The sequence below is a fragment of the Phyllobates terribilis genome, unplaced genomic scaffold (genome assembly GCF_046119375.1).
Source record: "Phyllobates terribilis strain yellow unplaced genomic scaffold, ASM4611937v1 Scaffold_119__1_contigs__length_5224398, whole genome shotgun sequence".
Classification (NCBI taxonomy): Eukaryota; Metazoa; Chordata; class Amphibia; order Anura; family Dendrobatidae; genus Phyllobates; species Phyllobates terribilis.
Genome location: NW_027362879.1, coordinates 4,096,264 through 4,118,338, shown reverse-complemented (window position 1 = coordinate 4,118,338; position 22,075 = coordinate 4,096,264). Strand labels below are relative to the sequence as shown.

The 22,075-nt window shown below is 45.6% G+C and overlaps 1 protein-coding gene across 2 annotated transcripts; it reads left to right on the top strand.

Moving 5' to 3' along the window:
- Positions 1–16,364: 16,364 nt before the first annotated feature.
- On the top strand, positions 16,365–21,823 carry LOC141201578 (uncharacterized). 2 transcript variants are annotated; one of them, XM_073663570.1, is made up of 6 exons: positions 16,365–16,439; positions 16,569–16,748; positions 16,832–16,940; positions 17,024–17,121; positions 17,320–17,410; positions 19,912–21,823. In XM_073663570.1, exons 1-6 carry the CDS (start codon positions 16,368–16,370, stop codon positions 21,435–21,437), a joined length of 2,076 nt encoding a protein of 691 aa, XP_073519671.1. In that variant the 5' UTR covers positions 16,365–16,367; the 3' UTR covers positions 21,438–21,823. The 2 variants fall into 2 exon arrangements, with proteins under 2 accessions (XP_073519671.1, XP_073519670.1); XM_073663569.1 differs by having other exon boundaries at positions 19,909–21,823.
- Positions 21,824–22,075: the final 252 nt, after the last annotated feature.

Below are 22,075 nucleotides of genomic sequence, written 5' to 3'. Positions count from 1 at the left end.
AACAGTCGCGTGGTCTGCCGCCATTGGCGGTACGCCACTGGTTGTGAGGAACTTACAGCGAGAACTGGAGGAAAGCAGCAAGGAAATCAACAATTAGAAGGAAAAGTTCCAGAAAAATAAAGAGGAGGTTTTTCAGTTGGAGCTTGACAGTTTGAATATGAGTTGTGCGAGATGAAAGATCGTTTCTCCCTGGTACAGTTAGAGCTGATGCAGGTGAAACAAAGGCTGGATGAGGGTCTACACCAGAGGGATAGGGAGCTGTCTGCCTTAAAAGGGGCGCTGCAGGATGAAGTTTCTGGACGTGATCAAAACCTAGAATGACTGCGCGAACAGTTCAACCGGGAGCTGTCTGAATCCAAGATGGAGTATGGTGAACTCAGTAGGGAACTGCAACAAATTAAGAGAGACTATGAGGGTCTCCTCAAGGTTAAGGAAAAACTAGAGGATGATAAGGCGGATGCAGAGCACATGCGCCAAGTGATTGAGACCACTCTACAGGACACCCGTGATGAAAATGATGATCTCCGCAGAAAGACCCTAGGTCTGGAAGCTCAGGTGAAGGAGAGGCAGACATTCTGTGATGATCTCCAGAGGGCAGAGACGTGCCTTAAGGATAGAATCTGCAGGATGGAGGAGTCTATCGGAGAAGGGAGGTATGAAGCAAATGCCTCTTTGAATAATGCAAGATTGGGTGATTCGGTGGATGTAAAAGCCGGGATCAAGGAGCTCAAGGAGTCGCTACAAGCCCATTTGAAGCAAGAGAAGCTTGAGAGACTGGCTGTCGAGAGCCGAGTGGGCGCATTGGAGACAGAGAGGTCTGAGAGAACTCTACTGTTAAAGGAGCAGTTGAAGCAGGAAGAGCTTCAGAGATGGGCTGCTGAGAGAGTGTTAAAAGAAGATAAATATGGAATAGAAGTTGTCAAGACGAGTATTCTTGACTTCGTAACTGTGAGTCAGCTCAGGGTGAAGAAGCTGAAAGTCAGTTGTCCCTGAAACCTGAGCCAGACGATAATTTGGAGACCACTGGTGAGACAGAAACGTCTTGGTACAAGTGCCTCATAGATGTACCCGAAGATTTGAGAGAAGAATGCACCAGAGAGTCAGTGCATGAAGAGTTTAAGAATTCTGTGGGAGCCTGTAAGGTGTATTTGACCTCAGAAGCTATACAGCTGGTGGTCCTGTCCACAACCGAAGTCACAGTGAAGAGAGTAGCTATCCTAAGTGACATGCACTGGCGATGTGTTCGCACGAAGCGGTTTGTCCGGTTGAAGACGGAACAAGCCATAAGACAACTGGAACTTATTGCAGCGTCGGCGTCCCTGCCTCCTGCTAGGCAGGGACGCTGTTCCCCTCACCTCTCCACTCCATGCCCAGCGTCCTCCTCCCGCTCTGCTGGCAGCGCACGCTGCTTCCCGGTCACTGTGCTTAGGGCGCGCGCGCGCTCCCTCTCTCTTAAAGGGGCCGCGCGCGCCGTCCTAAGGAGTCCCCGGCCAATGGCCGGAGGATCTCACCATATTTCACTCCTCCAAAATGGAGGTGCCCGAGCAATGTTGTTGCAAAGCCTTTCAACTCTGCTTCAGCCCTCAGGTCCCGTTGCCAGCTTGTTTTCCAGTGCTGTCTACCTGCTTGCAATCCTGCGGTCCGACAGTCTGCCTACCAGCATCTGCCAGTCTGTCTATGGATCAATCCGCCTGCGGACCAGGAAGCACCTGCCTGATACCTGCCTGCCTGCCAGCCTGTCCAGAGACTCTTACCCGCTCACCTGGGAGGGCTCACCTGCTACCCGCCTGCTAGCCTACCTGGAGGCTTAGCCGTCACTTGCTGTGACCACCTGCCTGTTCAGAGACTCTTACCCTGCTGTCACTTGCCGTGACCACCTGCCTGTCCAGAGACTCTTATCCTGCTGTCACTTGCCGTGACCACCTGCCTGTCGAGAGACTCTTACCCTGATGTCACTTGCCGTGACCACCCGCCTGTCTAGAGACTCTTATCCTGCTGTCACTTGCCGTGACCACCCGCCTGTCAAGAGACTGTCTCCATCACTCACCGTGACCTCCTGCCCTTCTACCCAGAGACTGTCCCTGTCACTTGACGTGACTGCCTGCCCGCTTTCCCTGGGAGCCACCCGCTTCCTTACAAGGACTGCCCCTTTGTATAGTAGCTCAGAGGTTCCACCTCCCAGACCCGTTACACTTATGAGAAAAGCTCAAAGTCTGCGGGAAGAGGTCATCCGGGTGCCTCATGCTCTGGTAAGAAAGCTCATTGGGAGAAATGGCCAAGCCATGCACATGATGGTAAAGAAGTCTGGTGTGATGAAAGTAAGAAGTCCACCTGATCATCAGGACTGGATACCAGATGAAGACGGCATGGTGTCATTCTCCGCTGTAGGAACGGAAGAAAATCTTGCATATATACGCATGCTGATGGAGTACCGAGTGACCTACCTGCGAGAGGTAGAACAGTTGAATCTCGCTAAACTGCGAATGGAAAGACAGCATCGCCTGAGCAGCAGAAGATGGCAGCCGTCTGTAAATTGTGAGACCAGACAGAAAAAGGGCCCTCCAAATAATAGAATGGCTACAGTAGAGGTTAGAGACCTTTCAAGATGTCCTAAGGATAATGGGCGTGGGTTTAGAGGTAGTGAGACCTCCAGTAACTCAGGTCTGAGAGGCTCATACAAACGACCCAAGAGAGTACGGGACAGCACGAAGTCAGACCTGACCTTAGATACTAGGGCAAGTGAGTCACACTGCTGTATTGACCCCTGGGAGTGGGGGAGGTCTGACAAGGTTACGACTTGGAAATGTGACTTGACGAAGTTAGTGACAATGACAGATGGTAGGTTCCTAAGGAATGGGCTAATGTTGATGACTAATGTTCCAGGGGCTGAGCAGCACAAATGTCAAGTACATGGTCTCGGTGTGAACTGTGGGTTATAATGTGGTTGTGTATCTTATGTGTTCAACCCCACAAGTTTGAACAGGGGGGGGATATGTAATGCAGCGGCTTGCTGTATTGCTAAAATGTCCAGGAAGTGTGTTCTGGCTGACCATTTTCCTCCCCCTCAGGTGACTGATCACATGACTGTGACATCATCACAGTTCCTGTGTGCACAAAAGGATATAAAAATCCTGGTGGTTTTGAAATAGTAGAGAGTGAGAGGCCTGGTGAGGCATGGTGGTGCCTGGAAGGCGGAGGCTGGATCCCTGTGTCCCGGACACCAGTAGCCTTGGAAGGCAAGAGGCTTGGTAGGCCTGGAGTGATGCCTGGAAGGTAGAGGCTGGATCCCTGTGTCCCGGATACCAGTAGCCTTGGAATGCAATCGGCTTGGTAGGCAAGAGGCCTGGAAGGCAGAGGCTGGATCCCTGTGTGTGTGTGTGTGGGATACCAGTAGCCTTGGAAGGCACGCCACCTGGAGACTATGTCTGGGGAGCCTTAAAGCCACAGCTGTGGCAGAACAGAGCTGATAGAAGCAGCTGAGACCCGGCAAAGGTAAATCGGCGCTATAAATGAATATTGTTGCTGTACCTTGCTGAAGTCTGTATTTGAAGCCAAGTGGGCATAGCTGCCACTGGAAAGGCTCTAGGATACATGTGTAACATTCCTGCGAGCTACTAAGATGGACTGTGTTATAAGCGGTTTATGATGTGTAATAAACTGCTGAACTTCATATTACAGGAAAATGTTGCATGTGTGCTTTGCTTTAATTGACCCGGTGAAGTGAGTGCCCCCAGCATGATGAATAGTGCTACCTTTACAATATATATACAGTACACACCTTTTCTTTTAAAGATTTCTCTTGAAGGAGTTCCCAGAGATGCTTAGAACTTGTTGGTCCTTTTGCCTTCACTCTGCGGTCCAGCTCACCCCTAACCATCTCGATTGGGTTCAGGTCTGGTGACTGTGGAGGCCAGGTCATCTGGCGTAGCACCCCATCACTCTCCTTCTTGGTCAAATAGCCTCCCTTACTCAGCCTAGAGGTGTGTTTGGGGTCATTGTCCTGTTGAAAAATAAATGATGGTCCAACTAAACGCAAACCGGATTGAATAGCATGCCTCTGCAAGATGCTGTGGTAGCCATGCTGGTTCAGTATGCCTTCAATTTTGAATAAATCCCCAGCAGTGTCACCAGCAAAGCACCCCCACACCATCACACCTCCTCCTCCATGCTTCACGGTGGGAACCAGGCATGTAGAGTCCATCCGTTCACTTTTTCTGCGTCGCACAAAGACACGGTGGTTGGAACCAAAGATCTCAAATTTGGACTCATCAGACCAAAGCACAGATTTCCACTGGTCTAATGTCCATTCCTTGTGTTCTTTAGCCCAAACAAATCTCTTCTGCTTGTTGCCTGTCCTTAGCAGTGGCTTCTTAGCAGCTATTTTACCATGAAGGCCTGCTGCACAAAGTCTCCTCTTAACAGTTGTTGTAGAGATGTCTGCTGCTAGAACTCTGTGTGGCATTGACCTGGTCTCTAATCTGAGCTGCTGTTAACCTGCCATTTCTGAGGCTGGTGACTTGGATAAACTTATCCTCAGAAGCAGAGGTGACTCTTGGTCTTCCTTTCCTGGGGCGGTCCTCATGTGAGCCAGTTTCTTTGTAGCGCTTGATGGTTTTTGCAACTGCACTTGGGGACACTTTCAAAGTTTTCCCAATTTTTCGGACTGACTGACCTTCATTTCTTAAAGTAATGATGGCCACGCCTTTTTCCTTACTTAGCTGCTTTTTTTTGCCGTAATACAAATTCTAACAGTGTATTCAGTAGGACTATCAGCTGTGTATCCATCAGACTTCTGCACAACATAACTGATGGTCCCAACCCCATTTATAAGGCTAGAATTCCCACTTATTAAACCTGACAGGGCACACCTGTGAAGTGAAAACCATTTCCGGTGACTACCTCTTGAAGCTCATCAAGAGAATGCCAAGAGTGTGCAAAGCAGTCATCAAAGCAAAAGGTGGCTACTTTGAAGAACCTAGAATATAAGACATATTTTCACTTGTTTCACACTTTTTTGTTAAGTATATAATTCCACATGTGTTAATTCATAGTTTTGATGCCTTCAGTGTGAATGTACAATTTTCATAGTCATGAAAATACAGAAAAATCTTTAAATGAGAAGGTGTGTCCACACTTTTGGTCTGTACTGTGTATATATATATATATATATATATATATATATATATATATATATATATATATATATATATATATATATATATATATATATATATATATATATATATATATATATATATATAATATATATATAATTTTTTTTTTTTTTTTCTCTCCCTTAGAGGTCGGGGAGCCCAATAACATCTATTGCTGTTTGACCTGTGATTTCTATCTACGCCACTGTGTATAGGATAATAGAGTATAATAAAGTTGTTATGGACGAGACTTAACTAACATTGTGCAGTGACTGTTTTCCCTATAGTGATGGATATTTCTTGTTGCTAAAACTTTTATATTGTTTTTTCACTTTTAACCTTTTACTAAACTTTTTTAAACAATTCTGATTATAAAACATACAAGCATTTGATTGCTCCGGTGATGCACTGTACTACTGTAGTGCTGTGTATCATCACTGCCTGTCAGTGTAATACTAACGACCCCATACACATGAGATAAGTGTTGGCTGAATGGTCATTTGGCAGATGGCTATCTCTCCTAACTCCCCTATACACACAAATGTTCAAGCTTTCCTATGGTCTGTATAAGAGAGTCGGCTCCGGACTCCTCTTCAGGAAGAGCAAACGGATTAGTCTCTGAAATTCAGGATGCCAGATCCTTCTCTGCCCTGACATCATAGGTCAGAAGGCCCCAAATAAATTATATAGTCCACCAAACCTCCCCAAAATCAGTGCTTTCATGCAACTTTAGTCTAATGTGAATAGGGGGCGATAAAAGGTAACTTATTGGAAGCTGTCTCTGGTCCAGCATAGTAGACTTTCATACATTGCAGGCCCAGACACCATTATTAGGCATTTAAGTATTGTAGTAACTAAGTAGCCCCATACAATCGAGTACTTGGGGGAGATGGGGCATTTAGCCAAACTCTGTCAAACCTTATTAGATGCCATGTTTGCTTTTGACAGCAGCAAGTGGTTAAACTACCAGGGTTTTTGTTGCAGCCGCAGCTGTGCCATCCCTGCGGTGAACATCTATGTTCTGGTGCCCAAAAGAGTTAATTTTTTTTACAACAAATGTTTAACGTGTTAAAAAATAACAAAATGTGTTCTTTGGTTTTTGCATGTTTTTTTCTTTTTACAAGAATTGTTGGTGCCAATAATATCTACTTTTTTCTGGTGTTTTTCTTGTAATATAGGAAAGCCTAAGGCCAGAAATAAACCCCATAAAACACTGTACATGGAGACTTTGGTATCAAATCATTTCTGCCTTCGGTGTTTGTGCAAACAAATCTATATATATAATCGTCTTATCCCGTCTGTCTGTCTGTCTGTCCAGGAAATCCCGCGTCGCTCATTGGTCCGCCAGCGGCCAATCAGCGCCGCGGGATTTCTGAAAAAAGTTGGCGGCCGTTAGCGGCTCATCTGTGGGACGGAGCTGAGCGGCGATGCAGCCGGGAGATGACCAGCGCGAGGCGCTCATCTCCCGGCCGGCAACAGCAGAAGGAACCCGACCGCCGGACCCATCTGCGGGACGGAGATGCAGCCGGGAGATGAGCGGCGCGAGGCGCTCATCTCCCGGCCGGAAGCAGCGGATGGACCCCCGGCGCCGCTGACCTCCATGCGGAAGGGAGGACCGGGGAGTGGCGCTGCGGGTCGGGATACTTCTCCCGCGAGCGCCCGCTATGTCCCGGGTTCTCGCAGCGGAAGTACCCGCACAGGCAGCGCCGCTCCCCGGTCCTCACAAAGACGATTCGTTGATTGGTCTCGGTCTTCAGACCCGATCAATCACTGATCTTAGCGCAAAAGTTAAACACCGCTGTGCTGATTGGTCACCGACGCTGCCCACGACCAATCACCGATTTGGGAGCCACATTTAAATATCGGCCGCGACCACTCAGCACAGCGGTGTTTAAATCTGGAGCCAAGATCGGTGATTGGTCGCGGCCGATATTTAAATTTGCCGCCCAAATCAGTGATTGGTCGCGGTCTTGGCCCGCGACCAATCACCGATTTGTGCGGCACATTTAAATAGCGGCCGCGACCAATTGGATGTCAGCGCCGCTCCCCGGTCCTCCCTTCACGCCCTAGCCGCATGGATGTCAGCGGCGCTGCCTGTGCGGATACTTCCGTTGCGAGAACCCGGGACATGGTGTTACAAAGATCGGGACATTTCTGTTAAAAATCGCTGATTGGTCGCTGTACTGATTGGTCGCCGACAGTGCCCGCGACCAATCACCGATTTGGCCGCCAAATTTAAATATCGGCCACGACCAATCAGCACAGCGGTGTTTAAATGTGGAGCCAAGATCGGTGATTGGTCGCGGCCGATATTTAAATTTGGCGCCCAAATCGGTGATTGGTCGCGGGCACCGCCAGCGACCAATCAGCGATTTTTAACACAAATGTCCGGATCTTTGTAACACCATGCGGATACTGTGGGGACATCAGCGGCTAGGGTGTGAAGGGAGGACCGGGGAGCGGCGCTGCGGGTCGGGATACTTCTGCTCCGAGCGCCCGCTCATGTCCCGGGTTCTCGGAGCGGAAGTATCCGCACAGGCAGCGCCGCTGACATCCATGCGGCTAGGGCGTGAACGGAGGACCGGGGAGCGGCGCTGACATCCAATTGGTCGCGGCCGCTATTTAAAGCTGCCGCACAAATCGGTGATTGGTCACGGTCTTGGCCCGCGACCAATTACTGATCTTGCGGCTAAAGTTAACCACTACTGTGCTGATTGTTCGCGGACGCTGCCCGCGACCAATCACCGATTTGGGCGGCAAATTTAAATATCGGCCGCGACCAATCACCGATCTTGGCTTCAGATTTAAACACCGCTGTGCTGATTGGTCGCGGCCGATATTTAAATTTGGCGCCCAAATTGGTGATTGGTCGCGGGCAGCTCCAGCAACCAATCAGCGATTTTTAACACAAATGTCTGGACCTTTGTAACACCATGCGGATACTGTGGGGACATCAGCGGCTAGGGTGTGAAGGGAGGACCGGGGAGCGGCGCTGCGGGTCGGGATACTTCTGCTGCGAGCAGTCGCTCATCTCCCGGCTTCTCTGAGTGGAAGTATCCGCACAGGCAGCTTCGCTCCCCGGTCCTCATTAATACGATTCCGCTCTCCGCACGCGACCAATCAGTGATCTTGGCGCTAAAGTTAAACACTGCTCTGCTGATTGGTCGCGGGCAGCGGCCGCGACCAATCACCGATCTTGGCTCCACATTTAAACACCGCTGTACTGATTGGTCGCGCCCGCTATTTAAATGTGGCGCCAAAATCGGTGATTGGTCGCGGGCAGCGGCCGCGACCAATCAGCAGAGCGGTGTTTAACTTTAGCGCCAAGATCACAATCAGCGAATCGTATTGGTGAGGAGCGGGGAGCGGAATCGTATTAGTGAGGATCGGGGAGCGCCGCTGCCTGTGCGGATACTTCCACTCAGAGAAGCCGGGAGATGAGCGACTGCTCGCAGCAGAAGTATCCGGACCCGCAGCGCCGCTCCCCGGTCCTCCCTTCACACCCTAGCCGCTGATGTCCCCACAGTATATGCATGGTGTTACAAAGGTCCGGACATTTGTGTTAAAAATCGCTAATTGGTCGCTGGCGCTGCCCGCGACCAATCACCGATTTGGGCGCCAAATTTAAATATCGGCCGCGACCAATCACCGATCTTGGCTCCACATTTCAACACCGCTGTACTGATTGGTCGCGGACGCTATTTAAATGTGGCGCGAAAATCGGTGATTGGTGGCGCCCAGAGTCGGCGACCAATCAGTACAGCGACCAATCAGCGATTTTTAACACAAATGTCCGGATCTTTGTAACACCATGCGGATACTGTGGGGACATCAGCGGCTAGGGTGTGAAGGGAGGACCGGGGAGCGGCGCTGCGGGTCCGGATACTTCTGCTGCGAGCGCCCGATCATGTCCCGGCTTCTCGGAGCGGAAGTATCCGCACAGGCAGCGCCGCTGACATCCATGCAGAAGGGGGGAGCGGCGCTGACATCCATGCGGCTAGCGTGTGCAGGGAGGACCGGGGAGTGGCGCTGCGGGTCCGGATACTTCTGCTGCGAGCGCCCGCTCATGTCCCGGCTTCTCGGAGCGGAAGTAGCCGCACAGGCAGCCGCTCCCCGGTCCAGGCAGCCGCTCCCCGGTCCTCACCAATACGATACGCTGATTGGTCGCGTCAGGAGGGCGCGACCAATCAGAGATTTGAACGCTGAATTCAAACACACTGTCCGCTGCTTAGGAACACGGCGCGCGACATTTAAAACCTGCTTCTATGATTGGTCGCGGACGCCGCCCGCGACCAATCACAGATTTCCTCGCCAAATTTAAACACGCTCTCCGGCCAATTACCGCAACATTTCAAATATCTACGCCACGTTCGGGAGATAGCACGGCTAACTCCGCCCATGTGGTCATGTGACTCACAAAATGCTCATAACGTACTGAGCAGGTTTTCTCTGTCACACTGTGCGAGGGACTTCTGTCACACTGTGCGAGGGACTTCAGTCACACTGTGCGAGGGACTTCAGTCACACTGTGCGAGGGACTTCTGTCACACTGTGCGAGGGACATCTGTCACACTGTGCGAGGGACTTCAGTCACACTGTGCGAGGGACTTCAGTCACACTATGCGAGGGACTTCAGTCACACTGTGCGAGGGACTTCAGTCACACTGTGCGAGGGACTTCTGTCACACTGTGCGAGGGACTTCTGTCAGGCTTACTGAACACGTTCTACCAGTGACAGCGCGCTGAAGAGATACTTCTTTACGCTTCCTGTTTTATAATGGGTCGTAAGCGAAAATACGCCACGGAGGAAGACAGAAAAGCAGCAGAAGCAGCAAGAAAACAACACCGTCGAGAGCAACAGACACCACAACATACTGCCGCCAGACAAGCCCAGGATGCGGAAGCTCACAAAAAACGCCGGGAACAGGAGATACCGCAACACACTGCCGCCAGACAAGCCCAGGATGCGGAATCTCACAAAAAACGCCGGGAACAGGAGACACCGCAACACACTGCCGCCAGACAAGCTCAGGATGCCGAATCTCACAAAAAATGCCGGGAACAGGAGACACCGCAACACACTGCCGCCAGACAAGCCCAGGATGCCAAATCTCAACAAAAACGCCGGGAACAGGAGACACCGCAACACACTGCCAGCAGACAAGCCCAGGATGCGGAATCTCACAGACAACGTCGGAAACCGGAGACAACACAACACAATGTCGCCAGACAAGCCCAGGATGCGGAATCTCACAGACAACGTCGGAAACAGGAGACACCACAAGACACTGCCGCCAGACAAGCACAGGATGCGGAATCTCACAGACAACGTCGGGAACGGGAAACACCGCAACACACTGCGGCTAGACACGAACACGATGCAGAATCCCATAGACAATGTCATCTGAATGAATCTCCAGAATCCAGGACAAACCGAGAACAACACGATCGACAAATTTATCAAAAAGAATGCTCTACCAACTAAGGCAAACCCAGCAGAACATTCAACAACTTGCACGTTACGTAACAGACAATGAAACTATCATTATTCAACACTACTGTGGGAAGATGAATGTAGTTTGTTCAAAATGCGAATCTATGAATTTTATCGAGGAAAAACTATCTGACAATCAGTTTACTCAATGCTGCCAAAAAGGAAAAGTGATGCTACCAAGATGTCACTACTCAGATCTGTTTGAGCAGTTGATGAAAGGAACGCATGAACACAGTAGAAATTTTATGGAAAATATCAGAAGTATCAACAGTTCTCATGCGTTTGCTTCATTTGGTGCCAACATTGCACCGCCCCCTGTATTCGGACCGTATTGTTTTAAAATTCATGGCCAGATCTACCACCGTACTGGAACACTTCACCCAGAACTAGGACAACCACCAACATTTGCACAATTATACATCTTTGATCCAAATGAGGCTACAGAACAAAGGATGAACCGAAAAGAAAATGAAAAGTGTAATGCAGAACTGATGAACCTAATTGCCGTACATTTACAAACAATCAGCCCATTTGCTGCTGCATATCGCATGCTAAAAGACGTTGAAGCTGAGGAAGAACAGAGAGCTATACAAAATGGGACGGAAATGCCTTCTATTATCATGGCCATTAAACAAGAACGTCAACAAGATCCCCGATGTTACAACAAACCACGTGTAAGTGAGGTCGCAGTTGTTTTTCAAAACGATGATGGAGAGCCTCCTTTTCAAAGAGATATATTAGTCCATCTTAAGCCAGACAAAAACAACCCTTCCGTTCCTAAAACACAACGGATTAGCATTTTGCACAGCAACCTTGATGCTCTTCTGTATCCGCTATTCTTTCCAAGCGGTGATCAAGGGTGGCATGAAAACCTACACCAGCAAGGAACTTCAAGAAGAATTACACAACTACAGTACTACAGTTTTCTTCTGTCTGTGCGAAAATACTTCAATCCTATTTTAAACGGTGGGAAACTGACACAACAGTACTTAGTAGACGCATACGTTAAAATTGAAGCAAATCAGCTCAATTTCATACGAAGAAATCAAAAACAACTTAAAGTTGAAGACTACTGCGTTGTTCAAGAACATTTTGCAAAAACAATCCATTCAAAAAGGAATTCCCATTGGAAAAACAGTAATTCTTCCGTCGTCCTTTGAAGGTAGCCCCCGCAACATGCAACAGCGTTATCAAGATGCAATGGCAATAGTAACAAAGTATGGAAGACCTGACATTTTTTTAACAATGACCTGTAATCCTAAATGGCCGGAAATTACAGAAAATCTACAACCCTGGCAGCAAGTTGAACACAGGCCAGACTTAGTTGCACGCGTATTTCGACTAAAACTCAGCAGCCTTTTTGAAGACATCAAAAAAGGCCTTTTTGGAACAGTTGTAGCAATGGTACACGTCATAGAGTTTCAGAAACGAGGTCTCCCACATGCGCATATACTAATTATTTTAGACGTGGATTCCAAGTTTCGCACGGAGGATGAAATTGACAACATAGTGTGGGCTGAAATTCCTAACCAACAAAAGTATCCTGAACTGTATAATATTGTAATCTCTAATATGGTTCATGGCCCATGCGGTGTAGCAAATCCAAAAAGTCCATGCATGGAAAACGGAAAGTGTACAAAAGGGTTTCCAAAGCAGTTGAAACAGCACACTGTTAAATATTTGGACGGCTACCCATCCTACCGGAGACAACTGATTGATAACATTGTACACAACAAAAAGATTATAAATAACTCATGGATAGTTCCATACAACCCGTACTTATTAAAACGCTACAACTGTCACATCAACGTTGAAATCTGCGCTTCAATAAAAAGTGTTAAATATCTTTTCAAGTACATCTACAAGGGGCATGACAAAGCTAACGTCGAAATCCTACAAAAAACAGTCAATCACGATGAATCATCATGGTTTGTTGACTCAAGATATGTCAGTGCTCCAGAAGCTGCTTGGAGAATATTTGCATTTCCAATGCATTCACAGTCCCATGCCATTATACGTTTAGCTATTCATTTACCAAATCAACAGCAGCTTTATTTCTTTGAAAATGCTCAAGTCGAAGATGTCTCCAAAAATTTAAGCACAACGTCAACATTAATGGAATGGTTTTTGCTGAACCAACGTGACGAAAACGCAAGGCAGTATTTGTATCGAGAGATTCCAGAGCATTACGTTTGGAATAAAACTTGGAAGCCAAGACAGCGAGGACTTAGCAGAATAATTGGACGCATGTATACTGTTAGTGTCAAGGATCAAGAAAGATATTGCCTTCGGCTGTTACTACTGCATGTCAAAGGAGCTAGAAGTTACGAAGATTTGAAAACAGTTAATGGAGTATTGCACGATACATTTAAAGCTGCAGCTTTGGCTTTAGGACTTCTATTGGATGATACTATGTGGACACTTACTTTACTCTACTTTACTCTACATATGCCTAAGAAACTTCGTGAATTGTTTGCCTATATTTGTGTCTTTGGACCGCCTACAAATCCGGCTCAACTTTGGACAAATTTCAAAGAACATATAATTGAAGATTACTGCTTACGTCTTCACAACAAAAGTGGAAATTGTCACAATTGCGAATCTTATGCCATGCAAGATGTCCAAAATATCCTACTACTGCATGGAAAAACGTTTTCAGACTTTAATTTGCCACAGCCTGCAAGTCAAGTTGCACAAATTCAAGAGTATGACGAAGCTTATGAATTATTGTTGGCAACAGAGAAGAAAAACTCCTTAAATCAAGAACAACGGATTGCATATGACACTATTGTGAGCGCTGTAGAAAACCAAGCCGATCCAACGGCAAAATGTTTCTTTATTGACGGTCCTGGAGGCAGCGGTAAAACATACCTCTATGAAGTTTTAATGCATCACGTTAGAGGGTTAGGAAAAGTCGTATTGCCATCGGCTACAACAGGTATTGCAGCAAACCTTTTACGAGGAGGTCGCACTATGCATTCACTCTTTGGGATACCAGTTCCGGTCAATGAAATCTCCGTTTCCAGAATCAAACAAGACACATTTGCAGGAAAACAGTTGAACAGTGAAAATCTTTTGATACTTGATGAGTGCACCATGGCGCCCAAATATGCTTTGAGCTTAATTGACAGACTTCTGCGTGAAGTTATGACTACAAATATTGCTGAAAAAAATGAAATTCCTTTTGGAGGTAAAGTTTTTGTCCTTGGCGGAGATTTTAGGCAATGCCTTCCAGTTGTACCGAATGGAACAAGAACAAATATTATCGAGTCAACCTTAAAAATGTCAGACCTTTGGAAAGAGTTTAATAAACTACAACTAATTAACAACATGCGATCTTCTGACCCAGAGTACAGCAACTGGCTTCTTAAACTTGGTAATGGTGAACTGAGCAATGAATATAACCTTGGAGAAGACATTATTGAAATACCAGAAGACATGGTGTGCACTGACTGCATCGTAAGTGATGATTTTGGACAACACGTTGAAATAGATATAAACGACCAAAGCAGTGTTGAGAGGGCCTCTTCCTATGCAATTCTCTGTCCCAAGAACGATGACGTAGCTCTGCTAAATTCCCGTGTGATGGATAGAATGCCTGGAGAGTATAAATTATACAAAAGTGATGATTCGGTGGATGTCGACAATGAAGATGAACGAGAGCATTATCCAGTTGAATTTTTAAATAGTGTTACGCCATCAGGAATGCCATTCCACAGACTACAACTTAAAGTTGGAGCAATCGTAATGTTGCTTCGGAATCTAAATACAAGAAATGGTCTATGTAATGGAACTCGCCTTATTGTTACTGGACTCCATTCCCACATAATTCAAGCAACAGTGATCACTGGATCTGCAAAAGGAGAGGAAGTGTTCATTCCACGCATTGATTTATGTCCTTCAGACACCGATCTTCCATTTAGGCTTCGACGTCGACAGTTTCCAGTAAAACCAGCATTTGCCATGACAATAAACAAGTCACAAGGTCAAACTCTACAACGTGTTGGCATATATTTACCGGAGCCCGTTTTTGGACATGGACAACTCTATGTTGCATTTTCAAGAGTTAAAATGAGATCCAATGTCAAGGTGCAAGTTTTGGATACCCATTTACAAGGAAAGTTGCTTCCAAATAGTCCAAAAGTATTCACCAAAAATGTCGTGTACAGAAATATTTTAGGTTGATATTGTTAATAAATAAATTCTAGGGTCTTACTTCTTTTGTCCGATGATTTATTGTAAAATATTGTTACATATTCATGGAATTGTTTATATATTTTGATCATCTGTTTAATAATTTTGTTCAGTTGTATTAACTTCTATAACCAATAATAGTTAATAAAGTATTATTCTGTGTATTCATTGTATTATTGTTAAATCTTCATAGCGGCATCTGCAGCATGTGCTACTAAAGTGAATGCAGATTTGTGCCTCTCCACGCACTTAGTCCCGGCGTGGAAAGGACCGAATCTACACACAGCAGCAAATCACAGCAGTATCTGAGAGCGCGTGCTGCGCCTTCGATCCTGCGAGGAGCTGCTGAAAACAGGACAGACAGCGCTAGAGCAGAGAAAGGAAACAAGGGGAGGATTAGGGTTTAGTTTTTGAACTGTGCTGTAGAGATGGGGGAATGAGTAGGTCATACAAAACCAGGATAAGGGGGCCATACAAGCTAAGATGAGGAAGGCGTACAATCCAAAATAAGTCAGCCATACAAACCAGGATTAGAGAAATGAGGCAGCCATACAAACCACATTGACAGACCGCGCTGTGGATGCTGGATGTGACACGATGACGGATAACCCCGGCCACAGCCCGTCATTCACTGTGGTGCGCGGAACAGCACACCCCCGGCTGCAGCCGCAAATAGTTGTGATGTAAACGGAAGCAACATACGGCTGCAGGCGGGAGAATTACGTGCTGGCTGTGCGTCGTCAGCGATGTTGTCACAAGCAGGATTGACAACATGACGTAATGACAAAATTCATTAGGGGCACCGAGGGGATACATTGTGAAGTTAATTAAAAGTAGTGCACAACCCATTTAAACACTGCTTCGCTGCTTAGTGGCGCCCGGTCAGCCGCATGTTTATTCTAGATTACCCAATGCATTAGAATCGGGCCACCATCTAGTAAGCTTTATAAATGCCTCAAACTTCTGTGTGTGAATCAGACATGAGATCTAACGTGATAGAAGATTTCAGTCTGGGGAAGATGGGAAACATTCATATAGACGACCGGTGGTGATGTAGTCAGTGACGGACTCTGGCTAACTATGTTTCTAGAGCCATAGTAGAAGATGAAGATGTCGTCCTCATCATGAAGTAGTTATTTCTCATGTTACGTGTAATGAATATCTCCTGCAGTTTTGCTAATGCCGATTCCAGTGTCGGTAAATGAGTCGAGAATTAGCTTTATGGAAGATGAGTCTATGAGAAACGTGTTCAGCTGCAGACTCCGAGGAAGAAACTGCTTGTTGTCTGTGACCTAAAATATATAGGTTTTATTACTAGATGTAAAGCAGAAAACTAAATACTGTAAAATAATAAATCTCCTCATATGTTTCCCCTTATTATCTCCAGTAATTGTATTATTACACAGGATTTTTATGATGTTGCATAGGCTCATCATTTTCTCATTGAGGTGTCTATAATATTGAATCCTCTCAGTGAAGATCTTCTATATAAGACAATTTTCTTGATTTACCCATCAAGGATGGATATGGACAGAGAGAAGATGGCGGAGAGGATATTACACCTCACCCTAGAGATCCTCTTCAGGCTTACTGGAGAGGTGAGAGATTCTGATGACGTCACATTACATCATTCTTATCTATGGGAATAACAGATGGACAGAACTGGAGAGGTGAGGACTCTGGAAATGTCTGTAGTGAGATTTATTAATGTGTCTCTCCATAACTAGGGTTATACAGTAGTGAAGAAGACCTCTAGTGAGCGCTGTCAGGACCTGGTGTCTGAGGGATGGGGAAGACCCCTGAGCCTAATCACGGGGCCTCCACCTCACCCCCTGATACATGAGGACATCAATGACCAGAAGATCCTAGAACTCACCTACAAGATGATTGAGCTGCTAACTGGAGAGGTGACACTGCTGGGAATGCTGGGACATTATACAGTAATGCTATGAAGAGATCGGTGGGATGACGGTATCATTGTATGTGTCAGGTTCCTATAAGGTGTCAGGATGTCGCTGTCTATTTCTCCATGGAGGAGTGGGAGTATTTAGAAGGACACAAAGATCAGTACAAGGACATCATGCCCCTCACTTCACCAGGTAACAGACAGGACTAAATACACACGGCCCATAATTATCTGTATGTAAAGAATGAATTCAGTCCCTGTATGTGTTTCCTCCAGATCTATCCAGTAAGAGAACAACACCAGACAGATGTCCCCGTCCTCTTATTTCACAGGACTGTAGACAAGAAGATCCCAATATTTCTCAGTATCATCAGGTAGATGGAGAGAAGGTGTCATGAGATCTCCCCTATGATGTGTAGTCGGCTGTGAAGGTCTTGTGCTCAGTCTTGTTTTATCCACCAGTATTATATGTTTTATACTTGTGTAATGAGAACGGTGGAGATGGCAGGATTAGAGCTGATCATAGAGGTGACTTCTCCATCTGTCTGTGACTTTTACAATATTTGTTTCAGGGTGAAGATCTGACCCATATTAATACTACACAGACATATGTGAGGGATGATGATCAGTGTACAGAGAAGACTCCTATAAATAACCGACCAGGTGAGTAGTAACCGCTAAATGCAGAGAAGTCACAGATTCTTCTCAGTCACCGGCTGTGGCTGCTTTATCGGTCGTGTAGTCCGGTCATATCACAAACATGTGATAACCATTTTGCCTCTAGAGCATAACATTCTCCCCTAGTTACTCATTTTTCTGATGGAGACTGTTGAGTTTGATCATTTCAGTAGATGTGTTATTGTCTATAGTCACAGTTTTTTACTACAGTAGTTAGTGCCCAAAATACTGATTTAACCCCTTCCTGCAGACAGTTTTGTGTTCCTATCTGGGCCCATTTTTCAAATCGTGTGTCACTTTATGTGGTGATAACTTTTGAATTCTTCACAAAAGATAATAGGAAACAAATGGACCTTACAAATTATTTTCCAACTTGTCTTGAATCCGACAATCCCCTATATACGGTTGTACACTACTGTCTGGGCACATGGCAGGTTAAGAAGGGAAGGAGCGCCATTTACCTATATGATTGCAGATCTTGCTGGAATAGTTTACAGACACAATGTATTGGGAGCACTGTTCATGGTCACATGGCAGCTCAAAAGATGGCTACCACAAACAGGCTTGGCGCTATCTACTCCATTTTCCAGATCCCAGGGATTGTCTTGCTCATCACTTATTTAACCCCTCCATATGGATCTGGAGTTACACAGAGACCCCCAGGCTTGGGCCACGGTGTTACCTGCTGTTCTGTGGAGTGAGATGGGAAGAAGAATAGTCAGATAGCCGGGTCAGAACCAAGAGGGCAGAGAAAATACAAAATCAGAAGACACAAGAGTAGTCAGTAAACGGGCCGAGGTCACAACAGGAAACAAATAAACAAGCCGGGAGCTGAGCACAGAGGACTGAACCAGAGGAGAACAAGGCTGTATCTGGCAGCTTCCGGCAATATGCTTCCAGCTTTAGTAGGGTGTGGTGCTTTCCAATTGCCTGAAGCAGGGAGCAGATTACTCCAGCTGGACAGCACGCACACCCATACTGCCAGACTGGACGGTACTACAGGTCCCAGGCACCCAAATCATAGTGGCTGGACAGAGCCTGCGCCACCCAGAGCTTCTGGTTCTCACATCTCCTCCATTACCAGCGCCGCCTGCAGGATGAAGAAGTCATTGCCTGATGATAGAAACAGACGTCACAGGAGCAGATCCCAGAGGAGATGGGACACACCATTTGCAGAAGCCCTTATATGTCACAATGTCAGAAAACCAGGGCTGTAGAAATCCCCATAAAGTGACCCCATTTTGGAAATTATAACCCTCAGTGAATTAATCTAAAGGAGTAGTGACTATTTTGACTCCACAGCCAATTTCCTGGAAATTAGCACGCAGTGGATTTTGGTGAGTGAAAATTGCAAATACGAGGGTCAGTCAATAAGTAATGCCTCCTATTTTTTTTCTCCTTTTAATTGGCAAGAAATTCAAATGCAATTACATAGGTTGAAAACCACAACATTAACGATTAATTTGTCACTTTTCAATATAATCTCCATCCATTTCCACAGTCTTGGTTTAACAAGGGCATGTATTCCAGCATGGTAAAAAGCATGGTCTTGCTTCCTAAGCCATTGACGCACAGACTTTTTCACGGCCGCCTCATACTCAAAGTCAATCCCACGATGAGCTTCTTTTAGCAGCCCGAACAGATGAAAGGTCACCACGAATGATGTCATCGACTCGCTGAATGTTGCTTGGAGTCACTGCGGTTACTGGCCTGCCACTCCACATTTTGTCAGCCAACAGTGATGGCCCTTCAGCTGTGTTACAGCGACGAACCCATCGTCTAACAGTACTGACATCCACTGTTGCATCACCGTACACATTTTTCAGTCTCTCAGAATGGGCGTTTCACCTTCTGCATGCAAGAATTAAATCACAGTACGTTGTCTGATACGAACATCGATGTCAGCCATTTTGCAAACGGATACAGTCCTGCCACCTGTTGGTGCAGGAAGTTGCAATTGCTGTGGATTGGAGAAGAAGGTTTGAGGAACTGTGCCAAATTCGAATATTTAACATAACTACCTTATTTAAGGAGGAAAAAAATAGGAAGCATTACTTATTGACTTACCCTCGTATATTAATTTATTACCCAACACATAGTGCCCAGATTGTGCTCCAGGAGACACACACCGTAAATTAAGTGGGTTCTTCTCACTATAGTAATGCCAAATACACGGAGGCTAAATGTGGTTTGGGCACACTGCAAGGCTCAGAAGTGAGGGGGAGATTTGACTTCGGGAGAATGGATATTGCTGGATTGGTATATGGAAGCCATGTTGTTTTTCAAGAGCCTTTGAGCCACTAATAATATGGAAACATCTGTTTTTCCACTGATAGATGATGGACCTGAGTGGAGACTTGTTTTTTTGTGAAATGAATTGAAGTTTTTATTGGTATTATTATCACTTACATAACACGGGTATGAAATGGAATGTAAAATTCAAGGATGATATATTAAAAAATAATATTTTTTTTTATTCTTAGCAGATGACTGTATCAGGAGATCAGAGGGACCGCTGACATCTTCAATTTTTAAATCAAATGATCTTGAGATCCCACAGGATACAATTCAAGTAAATACCATTACTCCAGATATACCATCATCCCTTCACAGCAAAGATCTGTCATCTGATCCTTTGAAACAGGTCCTGTCTTCTGATTCATTACCTACTACTAAGGAAAATAAGAGTCACAAAATAAGCATTAAAAAACAAACTGCTCCTAAAGCAAAAAAGCCATCTTCACATTCAAAACCTGGAAATAGTTTTCCCCTCAAAAAGTCTCTTCTTAAACATCAAAAAATTCACACAGCAGAGACTAGATTTTCTTGTTCCAAGTGTGGGAAATGTTTTAACCATAAATCATATCTTGTTTGTCATGAGAGAACTCACACACAGGAGAAGCCATTTTCATGTTCAGAATGTGGGAAATGTTTTAACCGGAAATCAGATCTTGTTAGGCACCAAAGAACTCACACGGGGGAGAAGCTTTTTTCATGTTCGGAATGTGGGAAATGTTTTAACCAGAAATCAGATTTTGTTAAGCACCAAAGAACCCACACAGGGGAGAAGCCTTTTTCATGTTCAGAATGTGGGAAAAGTTTTAACCGGAAAGCAAATCTTAATAGCCACCTCAGAATTCACACAGGGGAGAAGCCTTTTTCATGTTCAGAATGTGGGAAATGTTTTAACCGGAAAGCGAGTCTAGATATCCACAAGACAACCCACACAGGGGTGATGCCTTTTTCATGTTCAGAATGTGAGAAATGTTTTAACCAGAAATCAGATTTTGTTAGTCACCAGAGAACTCACACAGGGGTGATGCCTTTTTCCTGTTCAGAATGTGGGAAATGTTTTGTGAAGAAATCATCTCTGCTTAGTCACCAAAGAATTCACACAGGGGAGAAGCCTTTTTCATGCTCAGAATGTGGGAAATGTTTTGTAGAGAAATCAAATCTTAATAAACATCAGAGAACCCACAAAGAGGAGAAGCCTTTTTCATGTTCAGAATGTGGGAAATGCTTTAACCGGAAAGAGCATCTTGAAAGCCACCAGAGAACCCACATAGGGGATAAGCCTTTTTCATGTTCAGAATGTGGGAAATGTTTTGTTGAGAAATCAAATTTTAATAAACATCAGAGAAGCCACATAGGGGAGAAGCCTTTTTCATGTTCAGAATGTGGGAAATGCTTTAACCGGAAAGGGCATCTTGATAGCCACCAGAGAACTCACAGAGGTGAGAAGTCTTTTTCATGTTCAGAATGTGGGAAATGCTATAATCAGAAAGCGCATCTTGATAGACACCAGAGAACCCACACAGGGGAGAAGCCTTTTTCATGTCCAGAATGTGGAAAATGCTATAACCAGAAAGAGCATCTTGATAGACACCAGAGAACCCACACAGGGGAGAAGCCTTTTTCCTGTTCAGAATGTGGCAAATGTTTTGTACAGAAATCATCTCTTCTTAGTCACCAAAGAAATCACACAGGGGAGAAGCCTTTATCATGTTCTTAATGTTGAATATGTTGGAAATCAACTCTTAATAAAAATCAGAGAAGTCACACCAAGGGGAAGCCTTTTTCATATTCAAAATGTTGGATATTTTTAACCGAAAATTATATCTCCTTAAAGGGGTTGTCCACTACTAAAGCAACCCCTTGTCATTCCTCATGTTTGGCCTGGTTAAAATAGCACTCATACTCACCATTCCGGCACTGTTCCTTCGGTGTCATCACTCGCATTTTCAGGGCTCATGTTTGGTTGTTACATCACTCGAGCCCTGCGCCCAATCAGCGCCGGATTCACTGTCCCCTTTTTCAGACTTATTGAACATCAACAGGAAGCCAGGAGTGCGGCTGCTCTCTGACTTCCTCTTGATGTTCAATTTGTCCAACTGTGGAGACAGTGACGCCAGTGCTGATTGGGCATAGGGCTCACATGAGCCCCGGGAATGCAAGTGCCGACACTGCTGGAATGGCGCCGGCATGGGAGATTAGTTTGTGTTTTTATTTTAACAGAAGAAAACCTGTATGTGTTTGAAAATGTGCATATTGCTCCCCATCTTAATTATCCAGATGTGATAGAATTCTAATAATCCTTCTACACTGATTGGGGACAGTTCATCAGCATTTCTTTATGCGCAGACACTAATG

Excerpts from the sequence above, each read along its gene's own strand:
- LOC141201578 (XM_073663569.1), top strand. The coding sequence starts at position 16,368 with ATGGACAGAGAGAAGATGGCGGAGAGGATATTACACCTCACCCTAGAG. Across the intron at positions 17,122-17,319 it reads ATATTTCTCAGTATCATCAG|GGTGAAGATCTGACCCATAT; the intron begins GTAGATGGAGAG and ends TATTTGTTTCAG. Across the intron at positions 17,411-19,908 it reads TCCTATAAATAACCGACCAG|CAGATGACTGTATCAGGAGA; the intron begins GTGAGTAGTAAC and ends TTTTATTCTTAG.